The sequence below is a fragment of the Arachis duranensis genome, chromosome 4, assembly GCF_000817695.3.
Source record: "Arachis duranensis cultivar V14167 chromosome 4, aradu.V14167.gnm2.J7QH, whole genome shotgun sequence".
NCBI lineage: Eukaryota > Viridiplantae > Streptophyta > Magnoliopsida > Fabales > Fabaceae > Arachis > Arachis duranensis.
In genome coordinates this window covers 112,775,243-112,794,172 of record NC_029775.3, presented here as the reverse complement: position 1 = coordinate 112,794,172, position 18,930 = coordinate 112,775,243, and the positions used below count along the sequence as shown (strand labels likewise).

Sequence of the window (18,930 nt, the reverse complement as noted above, 5' to 3'; positions counted from 1 at the left end):
GAAAAAAAATATAAATTAAGTCAAAACACTTATGGCAAAAGCAAAGATACATAAGTCTTAGAAATAACCAAAATCTTCCATAATTAAAATGGATGAGCAACATTTTAGACATCCAACCTGTACAACTCTATCAGATTCAAGGGCAGAAGCACATAAAGGCAACTGGTTTGGTGCAAGAACTGTAATTGTGGCACCAGAGGAATTCCTCAACTTCTCAATGTTTTGACCAGATACCCCTATCAATCCACCTGCCTGGGACCCAGCAATCAAGAGTCTTATTGTATTGGCAGCCACATGTCCTACTGCAACTTTTAATACTTCAAGATTGCTATCATCTTCCTGTTATAAGGAATATAACTTCATCAATTCATCTACTGGCAAAGACGGACAGAAGTAGCACCCAATAAGGCCAATAAAAAAAATTACTAACTTACGTCCATATTGGTCTCAAAATAGTGGACACAAATTTCTAAGTGGTAAAGTACCAACCATAAGTACTCAACAATGATTAGGTTAAAATACCGAACATGGTTTATATATTATAGTTGATCAATGATCATGCAAAAAAGATCTTCCAAATTGTGATTCATGACTCACGAGTATGTATTGTTTCCAAAACTTTGCTCTATCACACAGCAATTTAAGAGTTGATAGATAGAGTAAATGAGTAATGACATGGTAGTGTTATGAATTAATAAAATATACACTTTCTATCCGAATATAAATATAAATATTTAAATTATATGCATATATAAAAATGAATAATAATACTAGATCATTTTTTTAACGGTGGTGTCAATGAATTCAAGTCATAATGTAAATGAGTGAAAAGCTTAACATTGTAAAATCACTCACTCAAGATCACTTTACCTTCAAAATTAAATTGGCTATTTGCTCTAGAGCTTTCTCTGCGTCAGTAACCTTTTCTTCATTGTCTTTAGAAATAGTTGTATGGTAAAATTCTCCCTAGAATCTGAGTGGTGTCCCTTAATCACAACTAACACCCGAAGCTCCTTTCTGTTTCATCCATTAATAGGTTGGGTCCTATTAATCCACCCTTTATTTTTTAATTAAATGTGTTGTAATCGTAAAAAATGTAGAATTGGTCAACCTGATAAATGTTTTGATTTTTAAATCAATTGTCTTGGAATGTAAAACATATTTTATGATATTTTCTTTAAGAGAGGAATAAGGAAAACATGTATCTTAGGAAGAAAAAATGGCCACCAACACTATCCTATCCCTTTTATGTATAGCAGAAGTAGATAAAAACCAAGAAACACAAACTTTTTGAATTGTGATGTTATTATATCTTCCAATTTGCACCTCTAAGCTAGGAATCATAAGCTTCCTGTGAAACTTTAATTCTATATACTTTGTCTTACTTCTATTAATATAAAATATAAATGATAAAAGATAAAGAAAACTGCTTCCAAAGCTTGTCTCCACAGCTCTATCTTCCCATTTATTTCCTCTTCCAATTATCTAATAGGACTATCTGCCTCAAACATGCACTATACAGTGACTTGGATATGTTCAATAATCATATCCTAGACCAGGTGAAAAAAGAAAAGAGGAACAAGAAAAAGCCTTGTACACTGATGTAGTTATACTGTTATAGGAAATTTGTTGTCACTCAAATTGTGTTCTTACTTCTTACAACAGTTACATTATCCTTCTTTTTTACTGCTCGAATGCACACAACCCAATCTCCATTCTGCTCAAGAGTCTTCACAAAAACTCCATCAAAGCTTAATTCTATGTATTTTCCACATCAAGCAAAATCAAACACGAATATTTTTAAATCCGCCCAAGCATAAAAATACGATAATATGAGTCCCTTCTTGTCTTAAACTGTGAAAGTGTGCATAATTGCACATTACAAAAGCTTCAGAGCATAGCTGAGAAGCATATTGTCTCGGATCATAGCAGATTAATAACATAAAAAGATAAACACGCTTTCTGAGCTACCAAACTTGGTTCCAATTTCCAAATCCAGATTAGGGATCCCAAACAGAAGAAAAACCTAACCAAGATTTTACCCAAGTTACCTCCCGGAACTATTTTTTTTCCTCTCTCAATATTCAGCAACAAAAGACACTAATGAAAAAACAAATCACGTGCTTACAGCTATAGCGTCGGCGATTTTGATGGTGGCTCTGGTAGCTTCTCGAATCTTCTGTATTCTGCAACCTTCTTTCCCAATGACCTTCCCGATCTGCCTCGACGGAACCACGATCCTGAATATCACGTCCTGTCCCTTGGCGCGCTTCGCCGCAAACAAATCTGCATCGGCGGCGGTGCCGGGAGCCTCGTCCTCACGGCGGCGCTTGCTGCCGGACGATGGGGTTCCGGCGATGGAGGTGTCATAGGAAACCTGGAGGGGAAGCTGGGGGTGAGGGAGTGGAATATGGTGCATCTGCATCTGCATGGGAAGAGGCATGCTCATGGGCATGGGCATGTTGATGTTCATGTTGGGGATATGCATGTGCATGTTCATGTGCATAGGAATGGATGGTGCCATTGGGTTCTGCTGGGGAACCATGGGATTTATTGGAATTTGACCTTGCTGCTGCGACATAGATATTAGATAGAAGTAGCTGGTTTTGGAGGGTTTGGGAATTGGGAGAGGGAGATCGGAGAAGAATTGAGGAGCTGGTTTTCCAGGGAACGACGATATAGGGTTTCTGTAGATATGCAATGACCAATATGCCCTTCTTTTCTCCAGCAGGTATAACCGTATAAGTTTATTAAATCAATAAAGCTATAGGTTCAAGCAAAATATTTAACAAATCTGGCAAATAAATTTCAATTAATATAAATACATCAAATTCATTTTTGAATGTAAATAAACTTTAAATAAACTAAAAAATGAACTAAAATTATTTAAAGAATAAAAAATTTGGTTAATACTTATCAGCAGTATCAGATAAATCTCAATTAACATATAAATAAATCAAAATTATTTAATGATGACATCAGAAAAAATTATAACCAATAAAGATATTAGCAAAATGTTTATATTATTGATAAAAGAAAAATATATTTTGTGTTATTGAAACGCGAACTCTACTGTTATTAAATTCAATTTGCGGTGGTAATTCAAACTTCCCATCCCTACTTGAGTTTCACATTTGGTTATAAAATTAAATAAATAAATTAAATATTTTATTTATGGATATACATAATTTGTAACCTATTTATTAATTTATGTTGTTTTATTTATTTCATTTATAGTGTAAACAAAATAAATTTGCACGTATCACGTTTGTACACATGATACCTAAAGAAGAACGATCAACACTATAAATGAGATATACATAAACTTATTTCGTTTATACTGTAAATGAGATATTAAAGAAGTTATGACGTTTGCATTGTAAATGAGATCAAGTATGACAAATTTCGAGCCGCTATAAAAGAATATGTAACCATTTGTATTTATCACAAACATTTTATTTTTTCTTCTCCTCTATTTTTTCAATAAATTTAATAAAAATGTCTAATGATAGTATATATGTTGTTGTAAGTATGTATCTCAATTGTCACATAAAAAACAGTTATATTGAGTGTAATAATTTTATTCTGTTGTGCACTCGGAGATTAAATTCTTTGTTTGAATTAAAAAGTCTAATTTTGACAAATCTCGGTACTAACAAGACAAAAGAAATTGGAATAGTTAGGTATAGGTTGCTAGCACCGATGGAAAATAGAGTTTTTGATTTCGTTTATTTTTGCTCGATGGCAATGAGCATGTGTGCCTCATGTTTGATATCCACGGGAGAATCATAGCGAAACAAGTAATGGAGCTTTCTGTGAAGGTTGGTGGTGGTGGATCTGATCACTCGAATTTTATCTAGAATGATCCATCTCTTATACCACTACCATTGCACCGTGTTAATCCAGTGGTAGACTTGGACATAAATGGTGAAAAGTTTGATGAGAAGTATGTTGTCGATAGAAATGATAATAATTTTTTTAAGAATGATGAGGAAGAAAAGTTTATACCAAAGACTCCGATGGTGCTTCGGTAATAAACATAAAAAAAAACATCTAAACAAGTTATAAACATCGAAAAAATTTATCCAACAAATATAATTAACATTAAACATTTAATAACAGTAAAACAAGTTATTTAGCATATTCAAAATTAAAATTAAATATATAAAATTTGAATTAAAAAAATAATAAAAGGATATACTTTATAATAACCTTTTCAACATCTAAAACTCTGGTAATGACTCTTTACATGTTAATGAGTTAAATGATGATTTAACAAATTTTTAAAAATTGTTTATTGTTCTGTTTTGAATTTATAAATTTGTAAAAATGTAAATTTTTAAGAATTTGAACTAAAATACAAAATTTGAATTTCTATTCTTATTCGTTTAATTTTTTTGATATTTTATTTGAATTAAATGGAAGTCTTATTAACATTTATGTTTTGAAGTTAATAACATAACTTAAAAATAAGAAATATCAATAAATTGTATAAGTAGTAAATCGAATTAGCTTGATTCGATTTACTGTGTTTGGGCTGTTGCAATCGATCCCTGGGCTGTTGCAATCGATCCCCCTGACCATGAACCAGGTCCAAGATCTCGGTTGTATAAGGACGATCCTCGTTCTCGGGATGGTAGACCTCGGAATGGGTCCTCCTCGATTGAGGATTTCCTGAGGTCCATTCCCCGTGAAGGCTTTGGTATGGTGGTGGAGGAGGAAGCATGGGGGCTTGGTCTTCTGGCTGAGCTTCTTGCTCAAATTCAGATGTTGTGTGGCCGTCTTCATGCTCGTGATCCGCCATTGTCAGAAAGAGAATTCTAGGTTCCCGACAACAGCGCCAATGTTCCGAGGATTACCTGAAACGTTGATTTGGGCCTGAACGTGAGGTCTAGGTCCCTTAGTAGGGCAGCATCCGACTTGTTGGTGCCAAGGTGCCGCTTGTTCGAGTTTCCCGTGAGGAGGTGGGGGTGGTACTTGCAAGAAACTCCGATGCTTAAGTTAGCAATGATTTTAGGCAGGTTTTTAGTATAGTAGAACGTGAGTTATACCTTGGGGTTCCTGTGTATTTATAGTAGAGTTGCTAACCACCTTTGTTGGAGTAGTTCTATCTTTTCTAATAGATAACTATTCCTTTTATCTTGGGATTCTGTTAAGATCTCTCTTCTAGACGTAACGGAAAAATATCCGGAGCCAGTTACCCGTTAGATCAAGTAGAGCTGATCCTCTTTTTTGATGTCCGACCTCTTTAAGAGACCGGATTTTATCGTAAAAAGGGCCACTTTATTAGTGGACCTTTTGTCTTATTGAACCTGACTTTTATTTATTGGACCAAGATATGAACATTTCTGATCTTAAAAATAATCAAATTTTAATTCTTAGACTACTTTAAAAGGCTATGCTTTATAATAACTTTTTCAACATAAAAAATTTTGGTAATGATTTTTTAGATGTTAATGAGTCAAATGATGATTTAACAAAATTTTAAAAACTGTTTATTGTTCTGTTTTGAATTTATAAGTTTGTAAAAATGTAAATTTCCTGAAATTTGAACAAAAACAAAAAATTTGAATTTTTATTCTTATTCGTTTTGATTTATTTTATATTTTATTTGAATTCAAATGGAAGTCCTATTATCATTTATGTTTTAAAGTTAATAACAATTAACTTAAAAATAAGAAATTTCAATACGTTGTATAAGTAGTAAATCGAATTAGCTTGATTCGATTTATTGTGTATGCGCTGTACAGTAATAAAATAAATCAGATTGATTCGATTTACATATATATGTTGTATTAGTAGTAAATCGAATCAAGTTGATCCAATTTACTAGTGGTATAACATATATACGGTAAATTGAATCAACTTGATTCAATTAAAATTGAAAAAATGTAAATCGAATTTATTTTATTCGATTTACATACATAATCAAAGGAGATATACATGTCACCAAATTCAGTTTAAAATACCAGTGTAATTTTTTTGTCATTCAATTTATCTATATAAATTATCCTAATTTTGATGTAGTCTTTTATAAATATTATTAGAAACAATTATTCTCCACATACAAGCTATTTTACCATACAAGTCTGTACAAGTCATTTTTTCCTAAATCACTTTCACGCGCACATCTTATTCACGCACATTTCGCGCGCCTCTAAATTTAACAGATTTCAATCAACGCGCGCACGTTCTTCTTCGTGCCGTTATTGCACATTTTTCTTCTTCTTCCTCCTTCTCTTCCTCTTTCTTTTTTTATTAGAATTTCTTCTCCTCCTTCCTTTTTCTCCTTCTCCTCCTTATCTCATTGTTGAAGATAATGAATAATTCAAGTTCAGATTATCAATTGAACCAAAATGAAATTGATTATTGTTTTGAATCCAATCAAGTAGTTGAGGTGTGGTTCGATTCTAGTTAATTTTTTTGTTAGTAGTTTATGATTCTGTAGGTGAATAATGTTTTATCGTTGATGGTTTTAATTGAATGTAATATAAAAGTTCTATATTAAAAAAATATATTTTCCTGTATTTGCAGCAAAATTCGGTGTAACACGAAAATATTTGGGTGTAACACGAAGATGTTTGGGTGTATTCTTTAAGAATTTTTTGTGTATGTATGCTGATAAATTCTGCATAATTTAAAACTCTTATTCTCACTCCTTATCATCTTCTATTGTTTCTTATTTTTTTCATCATTATCATCTTTTTTTTCTTATTCATCTTTTTTTTTCTTATTTTATCTTCTCAAGTTTTTTCTTGATTTACTCTCTTAACAAGAATAAAAACAAAAAAATCAAATAAAAAAAAGAAGAAATACATAATAGTACAAAATTACTTGGAAGAGGAAGAACTTATATTCATTCAATTAAAAGAAAGAAATAAATAAGAAAAAGAAGAAGAAGAAAAAAATGCAGCATTAGAGAAATATTTTTCTGTATTTGCAGCAAATTTGAGTGTAACATGAAGATATTTGGTTGTAACACGAAGATATTTGAGTGTATTATTTAAGAATTTTCGGTGTATGTGTACTGATAAGTTCAGCATAATTCAAAACTTTTTCTCTTCCTCCTCCTCATCTTCTGCTGCTCCTTTTTTTTCATCATCATCACCATCTTCTTCTTCTTTTTATCTTATTCATCTTTTCTTTTTTATTTTACATTCTCAAATTTCTTTTTGTTTTACTCTCTCACCAACACCACCTTCTCCTCTTCTTCCTCATTCATTTTTCTTTGGAATTTCTTCTCGTCCTTCCTTTTCCTCCTTCTCCTCCATCATCAGTTATCTTGTTGTTAAAGATAATGAATAATTCAAGTTCAGATTGTCAATTGAACTAGAACAAAATTGGTTATTTTGAATCCAATCAAGTGGTCGAGGTGTGGTTCGATTCTAGTTAATATTTTTGTTAGTGGTTTATAATTTTGGAGGTGAATAATGTTGTTTTTGTTTGTGAAAATTGTTGTTCATCGTTAATGGTTTTGAATTGAATGTAATATAAAAGTTCTGCTTTAAAGAAAATATTTTTCTATATTTGGGTGTAACACGAATATATTTGGATGTATTCTTTAAGAATTTTTGGTGTATGTATGCTGATAAATTCTACACAATTCAAAACTCTTATTCTCCCTTCTCCTCATCTTCTGCTGCTTCTTTTTCTTCTTTTTCATCATCATCTTCTTTTTTTTCTTATTCATATTTTTTGCTTATTTTATCTTCTCAAATTTTTTCTTATTTTACTCTTTTAACAAGAATAAAAATAAAAAAAATCAAACAAAGAAGAAGAAATACATAATGGTACAAAATTACTTGAAAAATGATGAATTTACATTCGTTCAAATAAAAGAAAGAAAGAAATAAGAAAAAAAAAGAAGAAAAAATGCAACATTAGAGGAAACATTTTTCTATATTTGCAGCAAATTTGGGTGTAACACAAAGATATTTAGGTGTAACACGAAGATATTTGGTTGTATTATTTAGGAATTTTCGGTGTATGTGTGTTGATAAGTTCTACATAATTCAAAACTCTTCTTCTCCCTCCTCCTCATCTTCTGTTACTTATGCTTCTTCTTCATCTTCTTATTTCATACTTTCATAATTCTTCTTTGGAGGAAAAAATCAAACAAAGAAAAAAAATACATAATGTTGCAAAATTAATAGAAAGAAAAGGAGAAAAAAAATGTATCAACAATAACAGTAATATAAAAATAACGATAAAGATGAAATACACGAAGAAAAAGGAAGAGAAACACAAAGAATGAGGAGGAGGAGGACAAAACTCGCTATGAAAACCGTTGAGTAGCGCGTGTTAACACGCTTGTATGGGTGATCGTCATTTTTATTGAATTTGGCCTAATTTGTATAACTTATAAACTAAAATGAATTGTATGTGTAGCACTTTTAAATTAGAAAATAAGATATGTTTATCTTTAAAATTCAATAATTTTATATCAAAATATTTTTTAAATTTTTTAAATAATTAAAATGATTTTTTAAATATAAAAAATTCGATATAATTCCATTTTTTATATACCTTCTAAATAATTATTCAAATATATTTAAAAAATTTGGATGAAATAAACAAACTGTAAACTAAAATACAAAAGTTGTTTATTGTGTACCATTTTGGTAGTCCAGGGGAAAAAATAAAATAAAAATTTATGCAAGGTTGTCTCATGAATGCGAAAGTGGAAAGCATAGTCCATGTAATATAGGACACTGCGTGTTTTGATTTCCTTCCACCAGAAATTCTGGTCTGTCTTTGTTGTGCGTCTTCTCCGACACGGTAACATACTAACATGCCAACCTTATTCTCAAATCCTCCATTTCTCTGCCGACACTTGATGCCATGAACCTCTTTCTCCTCCAAGTGCCCATGTTCTCCTTGTTCCTCCGCCGCCATTTCTTCTCCACCAAGCTCCCTACCCTCTCCAAGGTCCCCACGCGTCACAGAACCTTCGCTCTCCGTGAAGCCCAGAACGCCCTCACTGACTACCTTCATGCCACCAGGTATACTTACTATAATACCCCCAACTCTGTTATGTTAGTTGCTCAGCTAGTTAGTTAGTTGGGTGGTTGGTTAATGAGCTATTATGATGCACAAATAATTCATTTCCACTCCAATTTGTGTATTTCTATCAAATACTTCCATTTTGTACTTATTAAATTTATAGCTAATGTTTTCATATAAATTGTCATACCATATGGTCGGAAACATATCAATTTGCTACTCGGAAGATTAGATGTTCAAATTGGCCGACTAGAGATACAACAATGAATCAAATTAATCTTTCAGGAATATGTTGATTATTAACCATATTTAGTGCTTGTTTCCATATTGTTATTAGTGTAACATAGCTTAGGCATGTTATTATGTGTGCAAATGTATAATTCATTCCTTACACAGTTACACCTATTATGTGTTTGTATATATGCCAGTTGAGCTAATGAAAGTGTGTTACTAGGTGCTTGCCTTTTACCTATGCAGAGCACATTGGCAACAAAGCCCTTTGTTCCCTGATGAGTCTCATTGCAAAGGTAGATTTTTCAGCCCCTACTTTCTCTAAAAGCTTTCAGAAGTTCCTTAGGTACCACCCTATTAATGAATTCGAGGTCTTCTTCGAGAGCATAGGGATAGAGTACAGTATGGTGTCTGAGTTGTTGCCTCGTGACAAGGTGTTCTTTTCTGAAGATGTGATCCTCTTTGATGCTGCTTGCACTCTTTGTGATTTCGGGTTTCCCTGGGAGAAGTTGGGGTTGTTGTATATGGCAGAAAGTTCAATATTTGGCATGAATGCTGAACAGTTGAATAGAAGGCTTTGTGGATTTAAAGGGTTTGGTTTTGGTAGCGTTGAGGTTATTGGTATATGTTTGGCTTTCCCTTTTGTTTTACTTGAGGAAGGCCAAGTGAGAGCTGGAAGAATTGAGCGACTCTTAAGTGATCTGAAATTGATATTTTTGGATTTTGGGTTGGGAAGGTTTGTTGAGGGAGATGTGGATTCTTGGCATGATATGTGTAGAAAATTAAGGGTGTTTTATGATTTAGATAGTCGGAAAGGTGAGTTAGGCGAACTAATCGGAAGGCATAAAAGTATATTTATCGAATATAGAGAAGAAGAGTTAGTTAATAAAGTGGATTATTTCTGTAGATTTGGTGTGAAGAAGGAGGAAGTGGCTCAATTGATTTTACAATGCCCGGAAATATTGAAAATGGATCTGGAGAAGCCGGTATTCAATGTAATGAAGCTGTTGACACACTTTGGCCTTAGCACTGAAGATATGGAGGAAGTAAGTCGGAGTTATGGTCATGTTATGGGAACAAATAAAATGGCTAATCTTCCTAATGTAATGAAGGCTTTAGGCTTACAAGAGTGGTTCTTCAAGAAAATCAAGGATGGAAATCATATGTTGTTAGCAGATTATATCGCAAGATATCCTAAAGAAGAACAGGATCTAGATTATCAAGAAGGTTTAAGGATAATTAGAAGTTTAAAAACACGGGTTCATAATATCGGTAAATTAAATTTCTTGCTTGGCTTGGGCTTTGGAGAAAATACTTTGTCCATAAACCTTTTGAATCATCTTCATGGCACTAGTACTGAGCTGCATGAAAGATTCGATTGCCTCCTACGTTCAAAGATTGAATTCTCCCGGCTCTGTATGATGGTAAGAACAACCCCAAGGATTCTTAACCAAAATTCGGAAACCATTGAGCAAAAGGTGAATTTCTTCCACCAGGAAATGGGAACTACTTTAAATCATGTGGAAACTTTTCCAGCAATATTGTATTATCACTTAGAGGACCGGATTATACCTAGGTACAGATTCCATAAGTGGCTTTCAGGAAAAGGTCTGAGTTGTAAGAAATATTCTATTCGAAGTATGATTGCAAACAACGAAAAAAAGTTTGTAGCTCGTGTCTTCAAAATTCATCCAGCTGCTCCAAAACATTGGTTTGAGCGATTCCGGCATGGTAAGTTGCCAGTGTAATTATTTTGGTACTGAAACCTAACATTGTATATGGTAAACTTCACTCAAACGAATAGCTTCGAATACATCTGTACAGAATATTCTTTAACTGATGTTGGAAAACTTTGTGACAAAGATCTATGTATAAAAAATAGGCTGCAAATATCTTAGTTTAGAGAAAGCAACTTGAACTTCTGCAAATGCTGATTCTGCTTTCATGAAGTATTTATGTCAAAGGTTCTCTAATACACTATTCGTTTAAATATTGTTCAATTTTACTCCTGTGTTTAGTTTTTGGGGCATTTCACATCCCCTTCTACACATGCTTTTATTGATACTAATTGTTCAGGAAAGCATATAGTTGTATTTTAGTTATCTTTCCATTGAATATTTACATATCTTGAACCATTTCTTCATTTATTCAGCTTAATGGTATTCTTGCTCTCTCTTCTTTCAATTTTTGCAAACTCGGCTCACAAGTCACAACTGCATTGTTTTATGATATTTCTGTTTATGAGTAGTGTCCTACTGTCTTCTTTTGTCATGAAGTTTTGTAGTTTCCTTGAATTTTTTGTCACACCAGAAATCATGGCATCATTTGGTCTTTCGGGAACCAAAAGGTTTCGCCGTGACTAGCATACTGTCTGGTCTATGTTGTCGACTTTATCTTTTCGCTACAAGGCTTGCTTACTTCTGCTTATTGTTGTGAGGTTAGTTTGTTTCAAAGCAGTGAAATCAGCAGTGTTTCATCTGATCCATTTTGGGAACTCTTTTTGAGTATTCTTGCTGCTAAGAAATGTCACAGGTGAATGTAGTAAACAAATAATTAAAGATTGACAAGTTCAAGTTCTCCAAAGTCTTCTTGTTCATAAATGAAAGCAAACTTGTGCCTCTTATTTTGCAGAAAAAGATCATGAAAAAATTGTGAGTTCTGAGTTACTCTCCATGGCACAAGTTAAATGCAAGACTCCTCCAATCACTTCAATGGAAGACTATATGGGAATTCTTAATACAAAGTTCATAATATTATATTCCTATAACGAAATTCCGAAATTGCCCCTTAGGGGACCTATTCTGGCAGTGTGGAAAATGGGAATATACTGATTACCAAGAAGTGAGGGGAATAGAATATACTGATGATAATAGGGTGGTGAATGAAATTGAAATCAGAATATACTGATCGATACTGATTATGATCAATTGCAAAATTATATTCGTATATATTTTCACTTCGAAAATTTTATGGTGTTTAACTATAACGATAACTAACATGGTAAATGATTATAGTCTAATCAAATAATGTGTAGTTATAAATTTTTTTATATAATAATACTTTCATCTATTTTCACATGTAAGTTTAAAGTTTCAATAAGGTAGTATACACAAGCAGAATTCAAATTTATATAAGTTTATCCTTTTTGTAAAAAAAAAAAAATAGCAGATAACAAATTAAATTCTAATTATACAAAAATAAGAATAAGAAAGCCAATGAGTAATAGCTCAAATGGGATAATCTTCCCATACTCAGAGGTCTTAGATAAAAAAAAAATAAGAAATACCTGCATATCGTATCCTATTACACATTTCCCTCAAATTTGCACGTGGAGTGTTTGTCGAAGTCAGTATTTTAAATCGTATAATTCGAAATGTTGAATACAAAGCCTATACTATTCTCAGTTCTTCTTTTCCTGTTCTCTCTCCCTCTCTCTCTCTCTCTCTCTCTCGTTAAGGCGTTGTTGTTTCTCGCTGCACGAAATAGAAACAAGGAAACAAACACAGATGATATAGAACGCGCGCATTTACTCTCCGGATTCCACTTACCGTTTTGGATCCTTCTCAAGCCCAACAATTCCTCTCTTTTTCTTCCTTCGACTTATTTTGAGCTAAAAATGTGATGTGTGTGATACGTTTAACTGTAAGTGTCTCTTTCCTCTGATTCATCTTCTTTCTTTCTGTCGGATTGAATTCAATTATAGACTCACCTGTACGTGGAATTCGAAATGGAAGATAATTATTAACGGAATAATTATTTTATTTTATCTAATTGCTTAAATTAAAGGACGTTGTGTGTTTGAGTCACATAGCTTGTCACTGTATATATGCTAGAAGGCTGGAATTTTAAATAGGAAAAATAAAAATTGATAGAATAATTTGATGTGCTTGGTTCTTGATCGGGTAAGTTCTGGAAAGTAGAAATGGATCTTTTCACAACAGAAAACTAAGCAATGAATACCTTAACAGGCAGATATAAAGAAAATCTTTTTTGTTTCTTATTGGACTATATTTAATTAATTTGGCTGATACTCTTTCTCCATTGTGTTTACTGATCATGGAAATTTTGCGAAAAACAATTGTAGTTTTTCTTGCACAGCTGCACTTTACAGGGGATGAATTTTCTGCACTTCATGTTATTGGAGCACTAAGTTACTTGAGAGTAGAGTATTTATTATTTTGGAATAGTTGACATAAAAGGCTGGGGAATTTTTTAGCATTGTTTTTATGGCTTCGAGAGTGATTTTGCAAAGGAAAAGGAGCCTCTTGTTCAATCCTGTGAATCAACATGCTCGCTTTATTCTTGGATTCTCAAGCCTTGGGCATGGTCAAGCATTTGAGTCCAGTGATTGCGAAGGTTTGAGTCAGTCTCCCTGCTGTTCCCCGGCAACTACCGGACACAATAAACTGGGAAGAAGCTCATCTCCTTCCCAAAAGAATGATTTAGCAGCTCTAGCAGCATCGAGAATTTTCTTGCATAATTACTTTAGGATTTCAAATAGTGGATTTAGAATTGAGATTTCTCCATCAAGATCCAAGTGGTCATTCCAACATGTGCATTACATTTCCACGGCTGCAACTCATCAATCTGGATTGGCTAGCAGTAATGGGGGAAATGAACAATCAGATGCTAAACAGAAAAAGGAAGCTTCACCAGAGGAATGTGATGAAGCTGTTCAAGACTTGAGTACTATAAAAGCTAAAGCCAAGGCTAAAAAATTGGAAGAATCAGATAAGAGTGCCGAATCTATTATTAAGAGCTTATGGGCTAAGATTCTAGGAATTGGTCCAGCTATCAAAGCTATTATGTCAATGAGCAGGTTTAAAATTTACTACCTCTTGTTTCTTTGTGTGGCATAAATGTGTATACGACACTTCTCTGATTTTCCATTACCTAGGGATGACTGGGCCAAAAAGCTTCGCCACTGGAAGGATGAGTTTATATCTACAATGAAACACTACTGGTTTGGTACAAAACTACTTTGGGCAGATGTTAGGATAAGCTCCAGACTATTGTTGAAACTTGCTGGTGGAAAAAGTCTTTCTAGAAGGGAAAGGCAGCAACTCACACGGACAACAGCTGATATTTTCAGGCTAGTCCCTGTTGCTGTATTTATCATAGTTCCATTCATGGAGTTATTGTTGCCTGTATTCCTGAAACTATTCCCCAACATGCTTCCATCCACTTTCCAGGACAAGTTGAAAGAAGAGGTAATTATGATTTACTCGTCAAATGATGCATGCTTAACTGCTAGCATGCTTTATTATCACTTAATTCTGGGAAGGCATAACTTGCAGGAGGCATTGAAGAGAAGGCTAAATGCAAGAATTGAATATGCCAAGTTTCTTCAAGATACCGTAAAAGAAATGGCGAAGGAGGTTCAACATTCACGAAGTGGAGATATAAAGAAGACAGCAGAAGATCTCGATGGGTTTATGAACAAGGTCAGCTATGTTCTTCATAGTGTTGTTTTATATCTGAGATATCCTCTTATGGCAATATGTATATCGGGGAAAAAAATTTTAAGCCTTTGTTTATTATTCTGTTGGAACAGGTTAGGACAGGTGCCCGAGTTTCAAATGATGAAATTTTAGGGTTTGCCAAATTATTTAATGATGAGCTTACCTTGGATAACATTAGCAGGTTGGAGCTTCTGCCATTGTTTATATATTCCACCAATTGTGCAATTGAATTATAAATTTTACATTTTAGGAATCTGTCTATCATTATTAACATGCTTTTTGGCTGTGAAAATGGAGAACAGGCCCCGCTTGGTAAACATGTGTAAATATATGGGAATCAGCCCATATGGCACTGATGCATATTTGCGTTTCATGCTCCGCAAAAGATTACAGGAGTAAGATTCATTTGTTATTTTGTTCCCCTTTTCTCTGATTCTTATGCATGTGTAGCTCATTTTATTGTCTAACTTAGTTTTAGAGAAATTTCATTTTCAAGCTTCATTATAGCATCTTACTCTCTGGTTTAGATATGGATTTGTTTTCGATCATAGGTTTGTTTTGCTGGTATTGACTTCTCACTTGTTTGTTGGTTTGTTCTTCATGCATAATTCTGTTATTGGGAGAAGTATGTATTAAACATTATTGCCTTGAGGGTCAGTAGATGTGAATTGTTTTGGTTTGCAGGATCAAGAATGATGATAAATTGATTCAAGAAGAAGGTGTGGAGTCTCTTTCAGAAGCAGAGCTTCGTCAAGCTTGTAGAGATCGAGGATTACTTGGATTACTTTCAGTGGAGGAAATGCGACAACAGGTTAACCATAAATGAGTATATGAAATTTTTGGCACTGAACAAAATATTCTGAAATCAGCATTTTTATGTTAATTTACTAGTTGTTCAATTTTTTATCATTAAGGAGTTGGCCATATTGCTACATTCATAGCCATTATCATCTCATAGTTCTTACTTTCAGAAACCTTTCCTTTTGCAGTTTTTGCTCTGAGAGCCTCCATCTTCTCATAATTGCTATTTCAAGACACTTCCTCTTATTAAACCCATTTCTAATGTAGTTTGAAAATTTTTCTTAGTGTTGAACGATAGAAGCCATCTGGTGTTTGAACAAATGCCATGTTCAGCAACAGTGAATATAATTATCATCTCTCTTTGCAGCTTAGGGATTGGCTGGATTTGTCTCTCAACCATTCTGTGCCGTCTTCCCTCTTAATTCTTTCTAGGTATTTTAATATTTATATGTTAACTTGTTATCTATTTGAGGATTTTCATTCTGTAAAGGTATGCCTCACTCACACCCTCTGTAGAGCATTTTCTGTTTCAGGAAAGGTGGGGCCAGAGGAAGCTGTTCAAGCTACACTGTCTTCTCTGCCAGACGAGGTTGTAGATACAGTTGGGGCAACAAGTTTGCCTTCTGAAGATTCTGTTTCAGAAAGGAAGAGGAAGTTGGAATTTTTAGAAATGCAAGAGGAGCTAATCAAGGTCAGTTTATTCATGCATTATTTCATTAGTATTACAGAGAAGAATGTTGAATTATGTATAGAAATGGAGAATTCTTCACAATATGCCAAGAACCCTAAATCAATTACAAATGTTTATACTTCTTAAGGTAATTCTCAACCCCCGATTTTTTAATCAAAAAATAATTCTCAACCCCCACACTCTCCCAAAAGACCCAAATGAATAGATGTTCTTTTTTCTATTTTTTTTTAATTTATACTAGCTCCTACTACTAACTTCTAACTAGCAAAATGCCCAATACAAGTCCCATCAGTCCATGACTTTATCTGTAACTTTATAATTACTGGGTGCAGGAACATAAAATTGATTTAAATGAACAACACATTTAAGTTAATGAAGTCAATGAGAAATTTACAATGATTTTCATCCTATTAAAATTACTTAAGGTTAAGCAGCCATAATATACTGATTTTGTTGTTGAAGTTGCTAGGCTTTTAGTATACTTGCTGCTTTAACTTGGACTGATGGTTACAAAATATTTTCATAGGAGGAGGAAGAGAAAGAAGTGGAACAAGCCAAAGTGACAGAATCAGTTGGTAGCAAAAGGGATTTACCATTGGAAGAGATGGCTTCTTCAAAACCTAAACAAGCACAAGAAGAAGTAAAAGCAAAGGTACTGGACAAGCAGGAGCAACTTTGTGAGCTCAGCCGTGCATTAGCTGTTTTTGCATCAGCATCTGTAAGGAGTAGATCTTCTTTTTCCTTTTCAATTAGTGCTGACTGTTAAGGTTTTGTCATGAATTTGTGAATGTGAACCCATTGATTTGTCTGATAAATTTTCAGTCAGTTAGCAGGGAACGTGAAGAATTCGTGAGGCTTGTCAAAAAGGAGGTATGCACATTGTTATAGAATTCATGTCTCTCTGCTTGTGGGAATGGATACTGCATGGCACATAGTTCACAGGCATTTAAAGTCTTGACATTCAGATAGCAACTTCTTTCTTGAATTTCGTATAACTTAACATTGTTAATAGGTGATTTGCTAGATAAAAATGACAGATTTTATAAGAAGCTGAGAAATTAATGCTTTTTGTTCCCTCCCCCCTTCTTCTGCACGGGAAGTGGGGATGAAATAGTTTTCTGTATTTGAAAATTGATTATTGTTTTTGTCATGGTTGTCGTTGTTTGATGTACTGATGCTGAGCAAGAAGCTAGGAAAGCCTATCAAGCTGCAAGGAAGGACAGCGATCGTGCTATGGGGATAGCTCTGGAAGACAAGGTTTCTTCAGCACTTGCTGACAGGGTAATTCCATTCGTGACCTCAAGTTTTATTTGATGCCGCTTAATATTTGTATAACAAAACAGAGATTAGCTATTAAGCATTAACAGAATTATGTTCTGAAGTGAAACTGGAAAGAGCTGACAACAATGGGAATTTCACATGTATCTTAGGTTGATAATATGCTCCAGACACTTGAAAAAGAAATTGATGATGTTGATGCTAAAATTGGAGACCGCTGGCGGTTGCTAGACAGGTTTGACCATGTTCAACTATAAATCTCTATGGCTCAATTAAAAAAAAAACTAAAATGTTTGACCATGTTCTGGCAGGGATGCTGATGGGAAAGTAACGCCTGAGGAAGTTGTAGCTGCAGCTATCTATCTGAAGGACACGCTGGGTAAAGATGCAGTTCATGAACTTATCAGCAACCTTTCGAAAGATAGTGGTCAGTTCACTTTCCATTTTCCTCCCTTTTTTTCCCCAACTGATCAAATAGATATCAATTATGGATGTCGCCAACATGCCCCCTCCAATTAATGCAACAAACGATATACTATTCTAATTTAAAACTATAAAATGCACCTAATGCAACCTGAGATTATCCTTTTCAGCTTTTGTGTTCTTTTTCTTTTTCTTTTTCCAACTTTTCATTCTTATAGTTGTGAGAGTCTCATTTATTGTATGAAACAAGTTATTTGTACTTGACTTTTCTTGGCACCAAGTCGGCTCATTCCCCTCCACCTTTGGGGTGTGGAAGTCTCCTCCAATGGTGTTTTTCAAGTGAATAAGAGCAATTATAAGTAGTTACGAATACAAACAAATCTTAGAAGTTAGGCCTGTGAGTTGAGAGGGCAATTCAAAACTCCATGTAGTTTCCAAATTACTTAAAGGTGAATGCTATGGTGTCTAAAAGATGGTGTCTATTTACTAAAAGAGGTTAAAAAATAATATTTAATTTAAAAAATATAACAATAAATAATTTTTAAAAAATCAAAACTTACTCCAAAAAATAAGTTAGGCAAAATTTAGGCACCAACTCATAGGCACCATAGAATTGGCCTTACTTAAATATGTTGATACCAAAATAGGTGTTTGCTTTAAGGTAGTACTAGCGCCTTACGGAGCTGCATTTTTAGATTTTTAAACATGGATGTATATATTCTATATAATATAAAAGTACAAAATTAACCATAGTATGTGTAATCACTAATCAGCCTTCATAACCTGAAGATACCAGGTTTGGTTTCCCACAGTAGCCATTTTGGAAATTTTTAAAGGCTAGCACAGAGGACATGGTTTAACTGACTGAACCAAATCAGTTCGCTCGTACTCAACCTGCTCGGATTTAATAACTATAGTAATATATAAGTATAGATATGAAGATTAATAGAGTTGAGAAGAACTAGCGATGACAAAACCCAATTCCCAAATGTATAGATAGAATAATAGAATATATAGCCATAGGTAAGATTATAAATAGGA

General features: G+C 33.7%; 3 protein-coding genes across 5 annotated transcripts in view; 2 read left to right on the top strand and 1 right to left on the bottom strand.

Annotated features, from left to right (window-relative positions):
* Positions 1-2,700, bottom strand: part of LOC107486098 (uncharacterized) — a 5,817-nt gene extending 3,117 nt beyond the window's left edge. Inside the window, exons 1-3 of the mRNA XM_016106649.3 lie at positions 2,129-2,700; positions 871-966; positions 118-339 (exon numbers count right to left, since the gene is read on the bottom strand). Of these exons, the coding sequence (XP_015962135.1) occupies positions 118-339; positions 871-966; positions 2,129-2,581 (771 nt within the window). The 5' untranslated portion in view covers positions 2,582-2,700. The remainder of the gene's footprint in view (positions 1-117; positions 340-870; positions 967-2,128) is intronic.
* Positions 2,701-8,680: 5,980 nt separating this feature from the next.
* Positions 8,681-12,199, top strand: LOC107486036 (transcription termination factor MTEF18, mitochondrial-like). 3 transcript variants are annotated; one of them, XM_052259973.1, is made up of 4 exons: positions 8,681-9,002; positions 9,458-10,965; positions 11,677-11,766; positions 11,866-12,198. In XM_052259973.1, the coding sequence occupies exons 1-3, from the start codon at positions 8,842-8,844 to the stop codon at positions 11,736-11,738; spliced, it is 1,731 nt and encodes a 576-aa protein (XP_052115933.1). In that variant the 5' UTR covers positions 8,681-8,841; the 3' UTR covers positions 11,739-11,766; positions 11,866-12,198. The 3 variants fall into 3 exon arrangements, with proteins under 3 accessions (XP_052115933.1, XP_052115932.1, XP_052115934.1); XM_052259972.1 differs by having other exon boundaries at positions 11,677-12,199; XM_052259974.1 differs by lacking the exons at positions 11,677-11,766; positions 11,866-12,198 and adding an exon at positions 11,545-11,626.
* A 411-nt stretch (positions 12,200-12,610) lies between these two features.
* On the top strand, positions 12,611-17,175 carry LOC107486099 (uncharacterized). Its single transcript, XM_016106650.3, has 11 exons — positions 12,611-12,876; positions 13,319-14,053; positions 14,132-14,444; positions 14,532-14,678; positions 14,789-14,877; positions 14,999-15,091; positions 15,381-15,507; positions 15,865-15,929; positions 16,014-16,188; positions 16,715-16,906; positions 17,011-17,175. Exons 2-11 carry the CDS (start codon positions 13,461-13,463, stop codon positions 17,074-17,076), a joined length of 1,860 nt encoding a protein of 619 aa, XP_015962136.2. The 5' UTR covers positions 12,611-12,876; positions 13,319-13,460; the 3' UTR covers positions 17,077-17,175.
* The last annotated feature ends 1,755 nt before the right edge of the window (positions 17,176-18,930 follow it).

Bases quoted from the DNA above. Each gene is read 5' to 3' on its own strand.
- LOC107486036 (XM_052259972.1), top strand. From the start codon at position 8,842: ATGAACCTCTTTCTCCTCCAAGTGCCCATGTTCTCCTTGTTCCTCCGC. The intron at 9,003-9,457 runs GTATACTTACTA...GTGTGTTACTAG, and splicing joins GACTACCTTCATGCCACCAG to GTGCTTGCCTTTTACCTATG. The intron at 10,966-11,676 runs GTAAGTTGCCAG...TTGTGAGGTTAG, and splicing joins GTTTGAGCGATTCCGGCATG to TTTGTTTCAAAGCAGTGAAA.
- LOC107486099 (XM_016106650.3), top strand. From the start codon at position 13,461: ATGGCTTCGAGAGTGATTTTGCAAAGGAAAAGGAGCCTCTTGTTCAAT. The intron at 14,054-14,131 runs GTTTAAAATTTA...TCCATTACCTAG, and splicing joins GCTATTATGTCAATGAGCAG to GGATGACTGGGCCAAAAAGC. The intron at 16,189-16,714 runs GTCAGTTTATTC...ATATTTTCATAG, and splicing joins TGCAAGAGGAGCTAATCAAG to GAGGAGGAAGAGAAAGAAGT.